The following is a 19924-nucleotide window of genomic DNA, read 5'->3' as shown; positions in this document are numbered from 1 at the left end:
TTGACATTCCTCAATGCTTTTTCTAGATGGGACTTGTTACCCTAAAGTTACAAAAATACCTTTTACAGTCTTTTTAAGGCATGATGCTAATATACCCCAATAGTGTCCATTTGTAGTAGCCCAAGCTCCGACTTTAAAATCACAGAACTCTCAAAAGACGAAATCTCAACGATGAACTGATTATAACTCCATACAGATGTGAAGAAGCGTGACAACACGCGTTTGCATGTTTCGAAAGAACATCTTCGTCTGATCGCCTCCGTTTGCTTGGAACTGTAAAAAAAATACACACACCCTTCTCGGAATATTTCTTGTACGTGCAACCACACAGGCATACAGACAATGTTTTATCCAAGTCCTGTTCCTGTATTGGGCGTGTAATGCGATCTGTATGGTTAAAATTTGGTACATTATTACAACAACAATGTTTCCAAGATTTATGTGGTTATTTAGTAACTCTGCAGGATTCTCACTGTGAGAACTTTACTGCCAAGATTATTGCTTTGACCAGAGCTTGAATGTTAGAGCTGTGGGGAAGCAATCTATAGTTCCTTCTTAACATACTTTCAAGAATACTACTACCTTATCTGTGGCACGCTGCAAGTGCAACATTGAACTGCTGGCTGCTATCGTTTAAGAAAACAGGATCTGCGTTAAAGTGTTAGATTAGGTTAGTTTGCCTTAGCAATGTTCCCTCTAAGCTGCAGAGTCTTGTGAGTGAAAATCCTACTTTGTGAGCTACTGGCATTCAAGTTGTGAGTTGCTGGCATTAACGTTGTGAGCTCCTGCATAAATTATTGTGCTCTGGGGTCATCCTTCCTGAGCGAAGACAAAAATGTGTGAGCTGGAGGCTAAAAATCTGTGAGCTAGCTCACGCTAACTCAGCTTAGAGGGAATACTGGAGGTGAGTAATGCCGGCTTTGGGAGACTCCAACTAAAAACATAACAGTTCTGGATCGTGACTGGGTCAAACGATCCCCTCAGTTCTTTACTTAGCCTTCTCTAACACGGCTACACTGCGGCTCATTCACATGTCACTCCCCCTTTCCCCCCTTCACCATTCATTCCCCTTCCTCTCAAGTAAAACAGAATAGTTTCAGGAGAGCATTTTGCCACAAGATAGATTCAGGTGTTGAGCTGAAGCAGCAGGACAAAGTTTGAGCCTCAGTGGCACCTTGAAGACCAACAAAGTTTTATTCGTCATATGAGCTTTGGTGCGCATGCACACGGATGCAGGAAAGCTTACACCCAGAATAAAACTCTGTTTGTCTTAAAGGAGCCAGCGGACTCCAGCTTCATTTTGCCTCAAGGTGTGAGATAGCAGTTCCTGTCTGTAAAATTTAGGCCAAGCTCACCTCATAGTTGATCATCCACAGGACTTTTTTTTTTTTAGCAGGAACGCACAGGAACACAGTTCTGGCTGGCTTGGTGCCAGGGGTGTGGCCTAATATGCAAATGAGTTCCTTCTGGGGTTTTTTTGACAAAAAAGACCTGTGGGAAACAATGATGTCAGGGTGTGTGCAAATGAGTTCCTGCTGGGCTTTTTCTATTAAAAAAGCCCTGGGTATCCATATTACTGCTTTTTTGCATTTCTCTGCAATCCTGCTTTCCTGTACGTATCCCAGTCTCCCAAGTGCATTCTTCTAACTTTATAATTCTGTCCTTAATTGCCCTGGTGGTTGTATATACTGTACTGTTTCTTATTGTATTGCTGTATGTGATTTTTGTTTTATTTTATTCATCGCTGAGACTGAAGGCGGATGATAAAATAATGACAGCCATTGTGGCTCTCAAGCGTCTGACCTTTATTTTGCGTGGCTCTTACATTAAACAAGTTTGGCCACCCCGGACTAGATGGCCATCTAGATAGATCCAAGCGGGCAGCCGTGTTGGTCCGAAGCAGAACAAAGCAGGAGTCAAGTTTCACCTTTAAGGCCAACAAAGTTTTATTCAGAATGTAAGCTTTCGTGTGCATGCAGACTTCTTCAGACCAGGGGATAGGGCACCCTCTGACAGCAAGGCTGATTCTGTGAATTAGGCAGATCATGAGAGGGTGGGAAGGAAGGGTTGCATCGGCGCTTAGTTCTCATGGTCCTTTCTTCCATGCCTGGGGTAACACTGATCACCACTTTGGGGCCAGGAAACTATTTTTCTCCAGGCCAGATTGGCAAGAGATCCTGGAGTTTTTTCAGCCATCTTCTGGGCATGGAACAGGGGATATATGTGGGGGGCGGGGGAAGTATTTGTGAATTCCCTGCATTGTGCAGGGGGTTGGACTAGATGACCCTGGAGATCCCTTCCAACCCTTATGATTCTATGAATGCAGAAGGTAGGGTTGCCAACCTACAGATGGTTCCTGGATACCTACAGTTACACCTGATCTCCAGATGACATAAATTAGTTCTCCTGGAGAAAACAGTTGGTCTGGAGTGTGGGCTGGCTGAGATTGCACCCACTGGGAGTCCCTCCATTGCCCCAAACCCTGCTCCCCTTGCAAATCTCCAGGAATTTCCCAACCTGGAGTTGGCAACGCACGGGCTGTAAATGAAATGAATGGCTGGCCTGTGGATCATAGAACGCGGGGTGGGGGGGAGACAAAGAGAAAGACGTTCCCCAAATTCCCTTCTATATTTGGGGAAAGGATGAAAAAGAAAACCGGGCCCTCTGGCCCTTTAAATACACCCCGCACCCTTTGCCCCCGCCTCCTCCACGTTCCAGCGCTGACCGCTCTGCCGAACCTGACTCCAGACCCGGGTCTCCCCCTCTCCCCGCACACCCCCTTCGCCCCGGCCCCCTTTTTGCCGGTGATTGGTCGGAATGCTTCCCTGACCCGCCTTTCCTGTGGCTCTCGGCCAATCGGGAGGAGGAGGAGCGAGCAGCAGGCGCGGTTGCGCCCAGAGAGGAGAGAGAGAGCGCGAGAGGCTGCTGGAAAGAGAGAGAGCTGGGAATCCAGGTTAGCAAAGGGGGAAGGGGGATTGGGGGGGGGGGGGCGGAAGCAGAGTAAAGCCCCATCCCGGGGTTATTCAAAGGGGGTCGTTGCAATGCTAGTTCTTGCGCCAGGCTTTGGATCTGGCGAGGGGGTTGCTGCTGGGGCCGAGATCCTGCCTCCCTCCTTCCCTCCTTGCTGGAATTGGGGGCTCTGGAGGGGATCCCAGGAGGCGGAGAGGGGCTGGGGGGGGGGCAGTAGCTGCCCAAACCGGCGCTTGGCTCTCGGAGCCTTGGACTTCGCCCCGGAAAAGAGGCGTCCCCGCTGGGGCAGGACTGGGATCCTGCAGCGCAGGGAGAGACCGGGGGGGGGGCATGTTTTAGACTCCCCCAGGGAAGGGCCTCCGGGCTCGGGGAAGGGCGCTTGGCCTGCAGAAGGGGTCTCCCCCCCCCCGTGGGATCCCTGGCTGGGAACCGGTGCTGAGAGAGACCTTTCTCTTGGGGGGGGGGGCGGGTGGAGCAGCGGTAGCGCCTGCCAGCCTGAGCAGGCAACGCTTGGCTGGATAGACCCGGCGGCGGCGCGTGGGCTGAGGCGTCAAGGCAGTCTGGGGTGATTGCAAATCGTCGCGGGAGACGGGGATTCCGAGCAGGGCCGTGGCTCAAGCGTGGGAATGTTTCCAGCAGAAGGTCCCAGGTTCAGTCCCCGGCATCTCCTGTTAGAAATGGGATCTGGCAGGAGGTGATGGGGAAGGCCTTGGCCTGAGAGCCTGGAGAGCAGCTGCCAGTCTGAGTAGGCGATATGCTGATCATAGAGTTGGAAGGGACCTCCAGGGTCATCTAGTCCGACCGCCTGCACAAGGCAGGAAACTCACAAATCCCTCCCCCTAAATACCTTGATGGGCAGATTTAGAATGAGGCATGTTTATGAACTCTATCGGAAAGGGGCTGAGGCTCAGAACACCTGTTTGGCATGCAGAAGAGGACAACGACATTGGATTTATGCCCCGCCCTTCACTCCCCAAAGGAGTCTCAGAAAGGCCTACAGTCTCCTTTCCCTTCCGCTCCCCACAACAGACACCCTGTGAGGTAGGTGGGGCTGAGAGAGCTCTGACAGAAACTGCTCTTGAGAGAACAACATTTAGAGAACTATCAGAGATTTCAGGTTTTCACAGCTGGTAACATCATTAGGGTTTGTAGAATCTTTCGGGCTCAAGTGCCGTGTTCTACTGGAGAAAGAAAAACTTTCTCCAGTAGAACACGGCACTTGAGCCCGAAAGATTCTACAAACCCTAACTTAGAGATCTGTCACTGATCGTATGTCTCCTAGCAGCTGCATGTGGAGGAGGAGTGGGGAAATCAAACCCGGTTCTCCAGATTAGAGTCTACCACTCTTAAACCACAAACTAGCTGCCAGTGTGAGTTGACAATACTGACACTGGGATGGGCCAGTGGTCCAATTCAGCAGAAGGGAGCTTTCATGTGTTCAGTGCTCCACTAACACGACCAAAAGGTGGTTTTGCTTTTAACAGTCTCTCCTGGCTCTGAATCTAACCATTTCCGACAGCTGCGACTGTACGCAGGCCCAGGTTTCATGTTAAACGAGGTCTCCCTGACGCATAGACAGTTCACATTAAGGTTGCGGTAGATCTTAGGCTTGGAAGGCTGCAAAGCAATCCCATAACCAACCTTTGATCCCCTGGAGCCCTGCAAAAGCAACCTTTAATCCACACCTTCATTGTGTGTCTTCTTACAATACTCTGGTTCAAGATAAACTTCAAGAGGAAATATACAGAGCTCCACGGTATGTCAGGTAGCAACTGAAGGAGAAAACCGTGGCAAACAATTGTATAAAAATTATACCAGAATGGGAAACCTATTGGAAATCTCTGCAGAAGTGAAGTTGAATATTTGAAGACTTGCTGTTCTGTTTTAAAATTGATGCATCTATTCACTATTATGTGAATAAGGTTAAAAAAAAGGTAAAGGTAGTCCCCCTGTGCAAGCACCAGTCGTTTCCGACTCTGGGGTGACGTTGCTTTCACAACATTTTCATGGCAGACTTTTTACGGGATTGCTTTTGCCATTGCCTTCCCCAGTCATCTATGCTTTCCCCCCAGCAAGCTGGGTACTCATTTTACCAACCTCGGAAGGTTGGAAGACTAAGTAAATCTGAGCTGGCTACCTGAAACCAGCTTTCGCTGGGATCGAACTCAGGTCGTGAGCAGAGAGTTCAGACCGTAGTACTGCAGCTTTACCACTCCGTGCCACGGGTACCAGGTTCTTAAGAAAGGGAACTACACTCCAAAATGATAATTGGCCTTGAACACTTTTCTCCACACTTGTCTACACCAGAGGAGTCTGCTAGGAGTGATTCTGAGTCATTTCTTTAGAGACTCTTCACCCTATTCAGGATAACTGCTTTGCTGACATTATTGCTGCTGATGGATTTGGACTTTACTTGTTGAACTACCTACCTGTACTTATGTGATAGTAAAATCCTGGTATAATTTTTATAATTGCTTTCCATGATTTTTTTCCTTTAGTTGGTACTCAACATAAACTTCAGCTGCTGACAAATCAATGCATGAGGCTCTTAACCTTTCATTAGTATTCCTTTTGGTACTGGCATAGCGTGTTTTGTAGGGTGATTGCAAGGATCTCCAGCCTTTCAGAGCCTGTATGCACCCTTGGAATTCTGGTGCAGGGTGGTAGGTGTAACCACAAAATGACTGCTACCGAAGGCGGAGCCAGCCACAGGAGGCAGAGCCGTACACACAGACAAAGCCCAACTGCGGGGGAGAACCAGTCTAATCTTTAAAAAATGCATTGAGAAAGAGGAGTGAGGGAGAATAAACCCAATGCTGTAGTGGCAGCTGCCACTGAAACAACTTTATTTTAATCTGCACAGCAAATTGAATCTCCAGTGGCCAATCGGAAGCCCAAGTGGGTAAGGCACCCACCTGGCTCCACCCACTTTCTAAAAGTACTTGGGGGGGACCACGGCACTCAGGGATGCCACATCGGGGACCCCTGTGCTATCAGGTTCATGTTGATAAAAGGCTGTGTTTGGAACGGCAGTTGTAGGGCCCCAAAATCCCTTAACTCAAACTTGCTGCTGCGATATCTAAGGATTGTTTCCCAACGTTTGCCTGTTGCTGAACAGTGTTATAAAATGATGAATGCGAGGATGGAAGGAAGGAGTAAGTTAAGGTGTATTCTGTATCGAGGCACTGCTGCTGAAGACGCAGCTGCGCTGGGCAGGGCATATTTCTAGGATGGAAAACCACCGCCTTCTCAAGATTGCCCTGTATGGCGAACTCTCCACCGGCCATCGAAATAGAGGGGCACCAAAGAAGAGGTACAAGGACTCCTTGAAGAAATCCCTTGGCACCTGTCGCATCAACCATCACCAGTGGTCTGACCTAGCCTCAGATCGCAAAGCATGGAGACACACCATCCACCAGGCTGTCTCTTCCTTTGAGAACGCACGCATAGCTGGTCTTGAGGACAAAAGGAGATTGAGGAAGAATCGCACTGCTACAGCACCAATCCTAAATCAGACTTTTCCCTGCAGCCACTGTGGCCGGACCTGCCTATCCCGCATTGGTCTTGTCAGCCACCAGCGAGCCTGCAGCAGACGTGGACTATTGCACCCTTCTTAAATCTTCGTTCGCGAAGCCAAGCCGAGAGAGGTTCTGTTCTGTTCTCTTCTACACTGTGTGTCAAGCATGCATATTTCTAAGTTCCATGATGGTTTCTTAGACAGAAAGCAGGCCGCTAGTATCCACCCCCCCCCTCCCTTTTACAATGTTTGGGCAAGCAGTAGATCCATCTAGCCTAAGGATGTTTACACCGCAGCCTGGCTGTGAGGTGCCTCTCCTCCACATTCACACAGACAGCTCTTATCAGGTCTGGAAGAGGTGTGAGAAATGGAGATGTTTTTAATAGCCTGAATTCCTTAGTAATAAAAGAGATACTATGTAGTAACCTTTGAACCCGTGACTCAAATTGCATCTGTGTACTACCCTTTGAAGTAGCCCTATATAGTAACTGTGTACCCATGTATACATCATTACTGTCAAGTATCGGTATTTCGAATAATCAAGCTATTGGTTAAATCAAAGACTAATTTTATTGATAATCCAATACTTGCCCAAGGAATGATACCTTGGAAGTGATACAGAATGTTACATAGCATGGCATCTTAAAGGCTACTTTAAAGGCACAGTTCAGATAGCTTCAAAACATAACATACAGATGTGAATTGCATAGAAGGTTCAAAGCATAATATCAGCTAACTATTTGGATACTATAACATCTCTCGGTTTCCACACATTCCTGACTTGCTGATATGTATGGGAACACGGGGGAGGTGCTTCTACTTTACAATAGGAAGATTACTTGCATATCCTGCATCCTTGAGAGTCCACAGGTGGGGGAGCTTTGAAGAGAAATCTTTATTCAGAGAAGAGGGTTAGAAGGGAGGAGGAGGGGGGAAGTATGAACACCAAAGGCATACTAAATTAATACTCAGAAATATCATGTTTGACAATTACTTCCAAGGATTCTGTCCTTTGTAAAGCTTCAGGGTTTCTACAATAAAGCAACTTTTGATTCAACCACAAAAGACTGATTATTGAGAAATGTCGATGCTTGACACCGTGCTTGAGTGAACCTGGGGGGCCAAGAGCTTTCAGGCTTTCTTCTCAAGTTAATATGAGCCTGGTTAAAATAACTGCACTACACGCCAGGAACCAGTTTAGCTGAAGTTTTCACAAGCATGTGATTTCTGCATCCTTACTGTGCTGCAGGTTTTCAGGATCCTGAGGGAAAGGTCTCTTGTTAAACCAGTCAGAAGGCTCTAAGACAGGGGTGTCAAACATTCAGTCCAGGGGCCGAATCAGGCCCCCAGAGGGTTCGTATCAGGCCCCCAAGCAACAGCTGTCTTCTGCTTCCTTCTCCCCCTCTTGCTCCCTTCTGCTTCACAGCTTGCTTTGCCAGGCTTGTTCAATTGCACAGGAGCTACCGAGCAAAACCTCTATTTTCTCCATTGGCTGAGGCTCCTCCCTTGAGGAGGAAGTGGGGGAGGGAGAGCTTGCTTTGCCAGGCCCTCAATTGCACAGCAGAGCTACTAAGCCAAGCCTTTCTTCCTTCTATTGGCTGAGGCTTCTCCCTCTCCTGGTCCCCTGGGGAAGGAAGGAAAGAGATAGGACTTCCTTTGCTCAGTTTGCTGGAGGCTATGGGAAAAATACAAAGAAAGCATCTTTAAGAGCAACGAGTACTAATGTTTTAAGCATGTTTTAAAGGTTTTTTTAAATATTTAATTCTGTTTGTCTGTGTGCTTTAGTCAGTTTGGTGTAGTGGTTAAGTGTGCGGACTCTCATCTGGGAGAACTGGGTTTGATTCCCCACTCCTCCACTTGCAGCTGCTGGAATGGCCTTGGGTCAGCCAGAGCTCTCTTATCTGGGAGAACCGGGTTTGATTCCCCACTCCTCCACTTGCAGCTGCTGGCATGGCCTTGGGTCAGCCAGAGCTCTCTTATCTGGGAGAACCGGGTTTGATTCCCCACTCCTCCACCTGCACCTGCTGAAATGGCCTTGGGTTAGCCATAGCTATCGCAGGAAGTTGTCATTGAAAGGGCAGCTTCTGGGAGAGCCCTCTCAGCTCCACCCGCCTAATCTTAAATAGGTACATACATGGCCCAGCCTGACATGGCCCTGCCGACAAGGTCTCATTTATGTCAGATCTGGCCCTTATAACAAATGAGTTTGACACCCCTGATCTAAGAGATGTGTGTTTCAGGCAAACTATGAAATCTGACGTTTCTTCACAATGACCCCAACTGCAAAGTAGATCCAGGTGGGCAGCGATGTTGGTCTGAAGCAACAGAACAAAGTTGGAGTCCAGTGGCACCTTTAAGACCAACAAAATTTAATTCTGAGTAAATGCATGCACATAAACATCTGGAGCAGAGGTCCATCAGTGGCTATTAGCCACAGTGTATTGTTGGAACTCTCTATCTGGGGCAGTGATGCTCTGTATTCTTGGTGCTTGTGGGGGGCACAGTGGGAGATCTTCTAGTGTCCTGGCCCCACTGATGCACCTCTTGATGGTACCTGGGTTTTTTGGTCACTGTGTGACACAGAGTGTTGGACTGGAGGGGCCATTGGCCTGATCCAACATGGCTTCTCGTATGTTCTTCTGTGACACAGAGTGTTGGACTGGAGGGGCCATTGGCCTGATCCAACATGGCTTCTCTTATGTTCTTCTGTGACACAGAGTGTTGGACTGGAGGGGCCATTGGCCTGATCCAACATGGCTTCTCTTATGTTCTTAGGAGAGCTTATGCCCAGAATTAAGCTTGGTTGGTCTTCATGGACTCCAGCTGAAAAGTAGTGGCTTTAAAAAGGGATTGGGCAGATTTGTGGACGCCTGTCAATGGTTCTCTAAAGGGGACCTCCAGTTGGAGTCAACCTGTTCCTGAATTCCAGTGCTATGAGGCAAGATTGTTTGTCGGCCGCAGGTGGAACAGGATGCTGGATTAGGTGGACCACTGATCTGGCTAATTATTATTATATTTCATTTCTACCCCGCCCTTCCCGTAAGCAGACTCAGGGCGGGTTACAACATAAAATTAACCAGACTTCTCCTTACTACAAAACAAAAACTCACAGCATGTGAAGGCTGTCAAGGAACGGGTATTACCCTTGTAACGGTATCTGAGGAAGTGTGCTGGCACTCAGAAGTTCGTGTCTTGAATAAAACTTTGTTAGTCTTAAATGTGCCGCTGGACTCTAACTTTGTTCTGCTGCCTCAGACCAACCTGGCCGCCCACCTGAATCTACCATTATAACAGCAAGGCTAAACTGCTTTTTATGAAAGTACTTTGCCTAAAGGCCATTTCACACATGTTGGTGAGAAACGATTTCAGACAGAGTAAAGGGGGAAGGGAAAGCCAGTGGGGTAGATTGACCCTGCTGGTCAGTTCCATCTGTTTCCCATGATGCTTTTTTATTTTGCTGTCAAGTAACAGCTGACGTAGCAGCCCTGTGGCATAGAGTAGTAAAGCTGCAGTACTGCAGTCCGAACTCTCTGCTCATGACCTGAGTTCGATCCCGGCGGAAGCTGGTTCAGGTAGACAGCTCAAGGTTGACTCAGCCTTCTATCCTTCCGAGGTGGGTAAAATGAGTACCCAGCTTGCTGGGGGGAAAGTGTAGAGAACTGGGGAAGGCAGTGGCAAACCACCCTGTAAAAAGTCTGCCGTGAAAACGTCGTGATGTGACGTCACCCCAAAGTCGGAAATGACTGGTGCTTGCACAGGGGACTACCTTGACCCTTTTTCTAAACAGCTGACTTCTGGCAACAGTTTTTCAAGACAAGAGGTGTTCACAGGTGGTTTGCATGCCATTGCATGCCTCTGCATTGTAACCTTGGTCTTCCTTGGTGGTCTCCTATCCAAGTACTAACCAGGGCCGACCCAGCTTAGCTTCTGAAATCGGCGTTACAATGCGTTAGGTTAAGTCAAATAAAATACCAGTAGGAAAAATGGCTTTTTTTGTACACCAAATGTTAAGAATGATGAATGGAGGAAAGAAAGATCATGGCCTGAGCTACTGACAAATGTACTGGATGGGGAGTGAGCAGTGTTCCCTCTAAGCTGAGTGAGTGTGAGCTAGCTCACAGTTTTTTAGCCTCCAGCTCACACATTTTTAGCTCAGGGAAAATGGCCCCAGAGTAAAATGATTCATGCAGTAGTTTAAATGCCAGTAGCCCACAACTTTAATGCCAGTAGCTCATTAAGAAGAATTTTTGTTCACAAGACTCCACAGCTTAGAGGGAGTATGGGAAGTGAGCAATATTCCCTTTAAGCTGCCGAGTCTTGTGAACAAAAATTCTACTTTGTGAACTACGGGTATTAAGGTTGTGAGCCACTGGCGTTAAAGTTGTGAGCTACTGCATAAATTATTGTGCTCTGGGGTCATCCTTCCTGAGCGAAGACAAAGATGTGTGAGCTGGAGGCTAAAAATCTGTGAACTAGCTCACACTAACTCAGCCTAGAGGGAACACAAGTAGTGAGGTATTTTCGCTAGCACAGTAAACCAGTCCTTCTAGCCAGGACGGGTGAGCTGAGTCTGATTTGACTATTCTTGCAGTTTTTACTTATGCTTGATAAAATTTCGAATTAAAAAATAAACACTATTCTTGCAGTCTCCAGTTACCGCTAAGTTTTTATGAGCAATATTTTTTTAAAAGCCCATTTTCTCTTGCAGAGGCTGGCCTAAACGATGAGGCTAAACGAGCGGCTGACGAGACCCTTCCAAGCCCCCGCCTCCATCCAAAGATACCCCGGTAGCCAAGTTGCCTTGTTCAGAAATGGGCAATCTGATCTGGAGGACTCTTCAGAGGAGGAACTGGATGTCATGGAGTTGCGAGCCAGAGGGAGAGAACAACAGAGGAGCAACGCTGGCCGGACTAAAGCCGGGGATGTGATGCTGCTGGAAAGAGAAGTGGCCGAAGACGACAGTCTGAATAAGTTGGCTCTCCAGTACGGTTGCAAAGTAAGAAGCAGCTTCAGCTGGAAGAAGCAGTCGCCTTCTGTTTTCAGCTGCAGACTAATAGATCTAAACGCTCAGGGCGTTACAAACCCAGAAGATACTCTGGTTTGTCCAGTTCACCGGGAGCAAGAAGGCGTTCGGTCGCAGGGCTGGGACGCCATAGAAAAAGCCACTCCCAGATGCTGTGACCTAAATCTCTGTGCAGTTGAGGTGTTACCCGTCCTTTAGATGACTTGCCACTCTAAAAATTAACAAACAAAGGGCTGTAGGGGAAGGGAGGCACAAAAAAAAGGGAAAGGAACAAAAACAAACTATGAAATTTAGAGAGAACAGGGGGTTTTTTTCAGCAAGAATGCAATTCCAGCTGGCTTGGTGTCAGGGGGTATGGCCTAATATGCAAATGAACTCCTGCTGGGCTTTTTCTACCCAAAAAGCCCTGTGTGAAACAATGGTGACGTCAGGGGGTGTGGCCTAAAATGCAAATGAGTTCTTGCTGGGCTTTTTCTATAAAAAAAAAAAAGCCCTGGAGAACAATATGACAATTAATCAGAACAAGAGATGTAAAGTGTCTGGAAACTTTAAAGCTAAGGGTTTTGGATTTTTTTTAAAGTGCAAGTTTGGAGGGCAAACTGAATTATAGGCAATACATCTTACTGCCTTATCAAGCCTAGTTTCACTGCTTTAACAACGTAAGTGCATCATAATTTAGTCCACATGTAAAATTCTCCTATTTGGAATATTCATTAAGTCAGGCCTTGAATTCAGCAGGAGCTCACAGGCACGCAGCTCCTAAATTTTTCTGATGGTTCCCCCTCTTCCTCCCCACCTACCTTGTCCATTGACTAGTAGGTGCAGCTGCATAACAATCCCTGGATTAGGAGAGCGGACAGCCAGCCAGCCAGCCACTGGGGGCCTTGCCGCACCACCAGCAGCCCTCTTTAACCCCTGGAGAAGCTCACATCACCCTTTCTCCACTTCTTATGTGATTCTGAGTGACGAGTGGCTTGCTGACCATTTGACTGGGGGGGGGGGTGGTCAAGGAGAGCCCCAGGCGAGCGAGGCCTGCTTGGGCTGGCTGGATCTCTAGCCAGCCCAAGCAGGCCTTGCTCATCCGGGGCTCTCCTTTCTTGTGTCAGGTTCCTTTCAGTGGCAGGGGATATGCTAATGAGTTATGCTAATAAGCTCTGCCATCTATTTTTCTACAAAATGACCCCTGCATTGTGCAGAAGTAGAAATTTCTTTGTATTCTACAAGATGAACTGTGAATGTGCCATCAAGTCCAAACCCACTTATGGGGACCCCAGCAAAAGGCTTTCAAGGCAAGTGTGAAGCAGAGGTGGTTGGCCATTGCCTTCCTCCACAGATCCTTCCTTGGTGGTCTCCCATCAAGTACTGACCCTGCTTAGCTTCCAAAATCAGCCTATCCCAGGCTGCCTTTTCTTCAGCCGTGAATATACTCATTGCTAAAGAGAGATTCAGGAGGGTAGCTCTACTTTATCTGAAGCGACAGAACAAAATTTGAATCCAGTGACACCTTTAAGACCATCAAAGTTTAATTCTGGGTATGTTAATACCCAGAATTAAACTTGGTTGGTTTTAAAGGTGCCCCTGGACTCACATTTTGTTCTGTTACTAAAGATGGAGAGAGAGAACTCCACCCTGCTGCATTTGGGGGGAAAAGCCCTGGAATTAGCCCAGTGGAATTCATGTTCAGGGGCAGAATTTAAATTCTGGGGGGTGAAGGGTCAGGTAACTCAGAAGCATTTTGTTGGGCTTCTGTTGGAAACAGATAGCTAGACTAGATGGACACTGGGTCTCAGGGCTTTTTTTGTAGCAGGAACTCCTTTGCATATTAGGCCACACCCCCTGGTGTAGCCAATCCTACTGGAGCTTACAGCAGCAGCAGAAAAAGAAGATGAAGATATTGGATTTATATCCCGCCCTCCGCTCCGAAGAGTCTCAGAGCGGCTCACAATCTCCTTTACCTTCCTCCCCCACAACAGACACCCTGTGAGGCAGATGAAGACATTGGATTTATATCCCGCCCTCCACTCCGAAGAGTCTCAGAGCGGCTCACAATCTCCTTTCCCTTCCTCCCCCACAACAGACACCCTGTGAGGTAAATGAAGATATTGGATTTATATCCCGCCCTCCACTCCGAAGAGTCTCAGAGCGGCTCACAATCTCCTTTACCTTCCTCCCCCACAACAGACACCCTGTGAGGTAAATGAAGATATTGGATTTATATCCCGCCCTCCACTCCGAAGAGTCTCAGAGCGGCTCACAATCTCCTTTCCCTTCCTCCCCCACAACAGACACCCTGTGAGGCAGATGAAGACATTGGATTTATATCCCGCCCTCCACTCCGAAGAGTCTCAGAGCGGCTCACAATCTCCTTTCCCTTCCTCCCCCTCAACAGACACCCTGTGTGGTAGATGAAGATATTGGATTTATATCCCGCCCTCCGCTCCGAAGAGTCTCAGAGCGGCTCACAATCTCCTTTCCCTTCCTCCCCCTCAACAGACACCCTGTAAGGTAGATGAAGATATTGGATTTATATCCCGCCCTCCACTCCAAAGAGTCTCAGAGCGGCTCACAATCTCCTTTACCTTCCTCCCCCTCAACAGACACCCTGTAAGGTAGATGAAGATATTGGATTTATATCCCGCCCTCCACTCCGAAGAGTCTCAGAGCGGCTCACAATCTCCTTTACCTTCCTCCCCCACAACAGACACCCTGTGAGGTAGATGAAGATATTGGATTTATATCCCGCCCTCCGCTCCGAAGAGTCTCAGAGCGGCTCACAATCTCCTTTACCTTCCTCCCCCACAACAGACACCCTGTGAGGTAGATGAAGATATTGGATTTATATCCCGCCCTCCACTCCGAAGAGTCTCAGAGCGGCTCACAATCTCCTTTCCCTTCCTCCCCCACAACAGACACCCTGTGAGGTAGATGAAGATATTGGATTTATATCCTGCCCTCCACTCGAAGAGTCTCAGAGAGGCTCACAATCTCCTTTCCCTCCCCCCCCCTCAACAGACACCCTGTAAGGTAGATGAAGATATTGGATTTATATCCCGCCCTCCACTCCGCAGAGTCTCAGAGCGGCTCACAATCTCCTTTCCCTTCCTCCCCCACAACAGACACCCTGTGAGGTAGGTGAAAATATTGGATTTATATCCCGCCCTCCACTCTGAAGAGTCTCAGAGCGGCTCACAATCTCCTTTCCCTTCCTCCCCCACAACAGACACCCTGTGAGGTAGGTGAAGATATTGGATTTATATCCCGCCCTCCACTCTGAAGAGTCTCAGAGTGGCTCACAATCTCCTTTACCTTTCTCCCCCACAACAGACACCCTGTGAGGTAGATGAAGATATTGGATTTACCGTATATCCCACCCTCCACTCCGAATCTCAGAGCGGCTCACAATCCCCTTTCCCTTCCTCCCCCACAACAGACACCCTGTGAGGTGGGTGGGGCTGGAGAGAGCTGTCACAGCAGCTGCCCTTTCAAGGACAACCTCTGCCAGAGCTATAGCTGACCCAAGGCCATTCTAGCAGGTGCAAGTGGAGGAGTGGGGAATCAAGCCCAGTTCTCCCAGATAAGAGTCTGCACACTTAACCACTACACCAAACTAGCCCTGTACTAAAAGCCCTGTAAGCTCTTGGAGGATTGGCTACATCAGGGATGTGTGGCCTAATATGCATAGGAGTTGCTGCTACAAAAAAAGCCCTGCTTGGATCTAATGCAGAAAGCCAACTGTAGAACTTCCGCCATGCTTGGTTTGGCAGGGAGCTGCTGTCTCAGCCTAGAGGTCCAAAACAGCAATCCCCAATGAGCACCGTGGCAGAGGCCACCTAGACAGTAGAGATCTCACCGAGAAGACGTTGCCAACTCTATCTCAGTTTGTGATGGAGCTTCTGTTTCTTCTGTCCCCTTTTGCTCATTTCTCGCTCAACACCACGGTCACTGAACTGCGTCTACTGTTACTAGTTTTGTCAGAAAGCTTTTCGGTGCCAAAAACAATGAAAAACCCACAAAGTGACTGGCTTAGGACTAGTTATACTGAAGTGCGGTCGACGTTAGTAGGACCAATTCCAGGAGTGGTGTTGGATCACCTTCTGAAAGATGACTGAGCAAGCCTTACTCTTGATGTTCACTGACAACCAGACTGCTACGTCAGCTGGGAGATAAAATGTCCTAAACATCATTCATTTGCTTTTGGAAGACTGGGTGTGTGTGGCTGAGACGGAAGAGCTTCTGCTTCCCATGCAGAAGGTCCCAGGTTCAGTCCCCTGGCATCTCCAGTTGAAAAACCTGTCAGTTGGTGAGGTGAAAAATCTCAGCCTGAGGCCCTGGAGAGCCATTGCCAGTCTTAACAGACAACACTGATGGTCCGGTGATCTGATTCATTTGAAGGCCGCTTCATCTATTTGTCTGATGAATTAAAAGTGGACCCCTCAAATTTTTGGAGAATTGAATATCCTATAGTCAAAACCCTGTCCCAACCAGTGAGTTAGATCCTAAGGGACACAAGCAAAACCTTCTTGGCTCCCCAATTTGTGTAGTGGTGCCCTGGATGTTGGAGGGGATTCAGGATCTGTGTGTGATATGCCCCCCCACAACTAGGGGGGGGCGGAAGTCTGTGGGAAAATCAGGGCATCTCTCCCCACATCTCTTTTATGAGCAATTTTATTTTTTGCTCATGCGAGAACATATTTAAATTTGAGCTGTTTTTTTGTTTTTGCAAGGCAGGGAATAATGTAGTTTCCCCAAATTTGGAGGGATCTTATGCCCCCATTTTTTTAAAAAAAGCCATTAAGTCATCTCTGTGTATTTAAATTAAAATTTAAATAAAATATATTGAAGAATAGCATTCCAGAGGAGAAATAAAAATCAAACGTCTTCAGAGTTAGAAGGTGGTAGGGTTTCATATTCTTCCTAAAGGAGATTATTAGAATTTAGCAGGCATTTAGCTAGAAAATTATTATTATTTATTTATTATGTTAGATTTATACCCCGCCCATTCTACAAAGACTCAGGGTGGCTAACAACATAAAATAAACAGAGGCAACGTTGGTGACGCGGTAAGTAAAACATTGGAAATGCGGTAAGCAAAAGTAAAGACAACTCTCTAAAAATGCTGCGAGCTCTAAGCAATATTACAGTTTCTATTGGTCAACTTTTATTATAGTAATTTTGTACACAAATGCAAAATGTCCCCCAAATCAGTGCACAATAAGATTCTGAAGGTAAACTTCAGGCCACAGTTAAGAACTCCACAAGAATTTCACAATTGTTGCATGTATTATGTGGTCAATATTAAATTATCTCTGCAGAGGCATAATGGCCCAGGGAATGCTTGTGTAGGATTGTAAACCAGTGATTGAACCTGAATAAAACTTCAGCCCTTTAACTTTCCTTTCTTCTGATTTAAGCTCTTTGACTGAAGTCTTGAGCCGTCAAAAACCCATCCGTTAAGTAATATTGTCTGGATACAAAACTAAACCAACGGGGAAATCTTGCAACAGATTTGGGACGGTGGCTCAGTGGTACAGCATCTGCTTGGGAAGCAGAAGGTCCCAGGTTCAGTCCCCGGCATCTCCAAAAAAGGGTCCAGGCAAACAGGTGTGAAAAACCTCAGCTTGAGACCCTGGAGAGCCGCTGCCAGTCTGAGAAGACAATACTGACTTTGATGGACCAAAGGTCTGATTTGGTATAAGGCAGCTTCATATGTTCAACAGTGAGAGCTGCCCTTTTAGCACCAAGTGTCTGTCAGTAACCCTGGGACTTTTGCCATCATTTGCCATACTAGATGGCGAGAACATGATTGCTACTTGCTGAGCATTTGGGTAGAATAATGTCCAGTTTTTTAAAAAAATATATCTTCTTGACTAAGAGGACTCAGGTGCTGATTTTATACTAAAGGTTGAAAGAATCCTGGAATACCCTTAGAGAGCGCCAGGTTTCTGCACAGCTACAGACTCTGTACCGGGGTGGCCAAACTGCGGTTCAGGAGCCACATGTGGCTCTTTTACACATATTGTGTGGCTCTCAAAGACCCCACCACCCGCTGCAGCACGCTGTCAGTCATTTGGAAGAAGGCATCTGTCTCTTTAAATCACTTCTCCAAGCTAAGCCAGCTGGCAGCTTGGAGAATGCATTTAAAGTTAAAGTTGCTTTTTTCCCATCTCTCCCTATCAATTTGCCTTCCTTCCTGCCTTCCAGCTCTCAAACATCTGATGTTTGTTCTATGCGGCTCTTTCATTAAGCAAGTTTGGCCACCCCTGCCCTGTACATTGTCCTATCATGCCAGGGGTGGGGGGAGGTGCCATTTCCGTACAATGGGGGGGTGGGGAGAGAAAGCACTTGCTCTGATAATGGATTTCCCCCTTTTCTGGATTCTCCAGGTTGCAGATATCAAGCGGATCAACAACTTCATCCGGGAGCAGGACTTGTACGCTCTAAAATCAATCAAGATCCCCATTAAGGTCAATGGCATTTTAACTGAGACCAGCGAAACGTCTTTGGCTCCGCAGAGCTCTGGTTTGTCGCCCACCGAACTGCCTGGCTCTCCAGGCACAGGGAGCCTCTCCGCGGACGGCAAGCAAATTGATCGGTATTTCAGAGGGATTGACCAGAACATTGAGCAAGCGGCGCAGGTCGAGGCCTCCTTCAGCTCAGACTATTGCGTTGAAACGCCAGACTGGTCGCCCCCAAAGCCAAAGAAGCCCAGCAGCGGGGCAGACTGCGGGATCCAGTGGTGGAACGCCGTCATTGTGATGCTTTTGGTAGGAATTGTTTTGCCCGTGTTTTATATCGTTTATTTCAAAACGCAAGCGTCAGGGGTGGCTGCCCACGCCACCAACACAACCGTCCCTGTCAGCAACTCCTCGCGTGGATCGGTGGCAGGAGTCTTGGTATCCGTTTCGGGGGCTGGCCACCCACCCACGCCGCATGCCCCTAAAACGAAAGCGGCCATCTTGTCCGGTGAATGACTTCTCACACCAGGAAGGAAAAGAGTTGTAAAGAGGCTTGTAAGAGGGTGGGACAACTCAGAAAGGACACTGCGGAGAAATCGGACTCCCGAGGCCCAGAGAGATGGACAGCACCACTGCCGTGTATTTAAACACCGTTCTGTCCCAGTTAGGTAGAAAAGGAGGAGTGTTTGCCACCCTTCTGACAGAAAAAGAGTGTCTAACAACTGACCTGCATCTCAAGCGCACAGTTCATTTTGGTTGTTAAAATGGGATACTTCCCTGCCACGTCTCTCCTCCTTTGACATCAGGCCAAACCGCTGTCTCAACAATCAGATTTGCCACTGCTGTATCTGGTTTTGTTTCTCGTGGCCTCTTTTCGGGCATTTCCGGCTGAGGATGCGGCTCACCGTGCTTTGAACAATTAAAACCAATTGTTTAAGAGGTGGTTTATTAATGTCGCCGTAACAGCTGCCGCCTATCAAGTCTGTGTTTACATCCATTGAAGCCACCTTCCTGTGTGTGTGTGTGTTTAATAGAACATGCTTGTCATGCATATGGAAGGAATCTTGAGATTTCCTTTTGCCAGCATATAGAAGTATCATTCCACAGCAGGGAAGGGGGGCTTTTCCCCTATGGGAGTGGGAGAAGGAGCAAGAGAAGAGGCTACAGTTTGAGTGTAGTCGTTAAGAGCCAGTTTGGTGTAGTGGGCTCTGATCTGGAGAACCGGGTTTGATTCCCCACTCCTCCGCATGCAGCCAGCTGGGTGGCCTTGGGTCAATCACAGTTCTTGAAAGAACGGCTTTTTCAGGAGCGAGACCGATTTCCCACTCACCTCACGCCGCTCTCACGCTCCTCTTCTCAGCGGGGCTTCCGTCTGATTTCACTTTATCTGCCCCGGGGCTGCAACTCACCCCGCCTTTTTCGCGCAGCAAATAGAAAGCTCTCAAAACCAGTTTCTGTTTGTCATGCGAAAAAGGCGAAGCGAGTGAAATCGGACGGAAGCCCCGCTGAGAAGAGGAGCGTGAGAACGGCGTAAGGCGAGTGGGAAATCAGTACAGTTTTCTCAGAGCTCCCTCAGGCCCACCTACCTCACGGGGTGTCTGTTGTGGGGAGAGGAAGGGAAAGGAGATTGTAAGCTGCTCTGAAACTCCCGAGTGAAGGGCGGGATATAAATCCAATCTCTCCTCCTCCTCTGGGTTTCTGTCTGAGCAGCTTTCCTGCACCAGCTAAGCAGGCCAAAGCAGCAGCTGCTGGAATGGACAGGGGATTAGTGCAGGGGTGTGGAAGTCATTTGTTATGGGGGCTGGATCTGACATAAATGAGACCTTGTCGGGCTGGGCCATGTTGGGTCAGGCCATGTGTGTTTCTAGTTCAGATTAGATAGCAGCGATATAAACTTTATAAAGGACACAAACACAATTAAAGATTTAAACACCTTAAAATAAAAAATGCTTAAAACAT

General features: G+C 47.8%; 1 protein-coding gene across 3 annotated transcripts in view; it reads left to right on the top strand.

The window, feature by feature from the left end:
- The window catches only part of LYSMD4 (LysM domain containing 4), a 31472-nt gene extending 12570 nt beyond the window's left edge, over positions 1-18902 (top strand). For 2 of the 3 annotated variants that reach the window (XM_060259883.1, XM_060259884.1), the window contains 2 exons: positions 11196-11483; positions 17894-18902. In XM_060259883.1, coding sequence (XP_060115866.1) covers positions 11211-11483; positions 17894-18481 — 861 coding nt within the window. In that variant the 5' untranslated portion in view covers positions 11196-11210 and the 3' untranslated portion in view covers positions 18482-18902. Of the gene's footprint in view, positions 1-2850; positions 2954-11195; positions 11484-17893 lie in introns of those variants that run through there. The other variant, XM_060259882.1, reaches the window with a different exon arrangement.
- The last annotated feature ends 1022 nt before the right edge of the window (positions 18903-19924 follow it).

This window comes from Heteronotia binoei, chromosome 19, assembly GCF_032191835.1.
Source record: "Heteronotia binoei isolate CCM8104 ecotype False Entrance Well chromosome 19, APGP_CSIRO_Hbin_v1, whole genome shotgun sequence".
Classification (NCBI taxonomy): domain Eukaryota; kingdom Metazoa; phylum Chordata; class Lepidosauria; order Squamata; family Gekkonidae; genus Heteronotia; species Heteronotia binoei.
The sequence above is the reverse complement of the archived record's forward strand: the minus strand, read 5'-3'. Positions and strand labels throughout refer to the sequence as shown.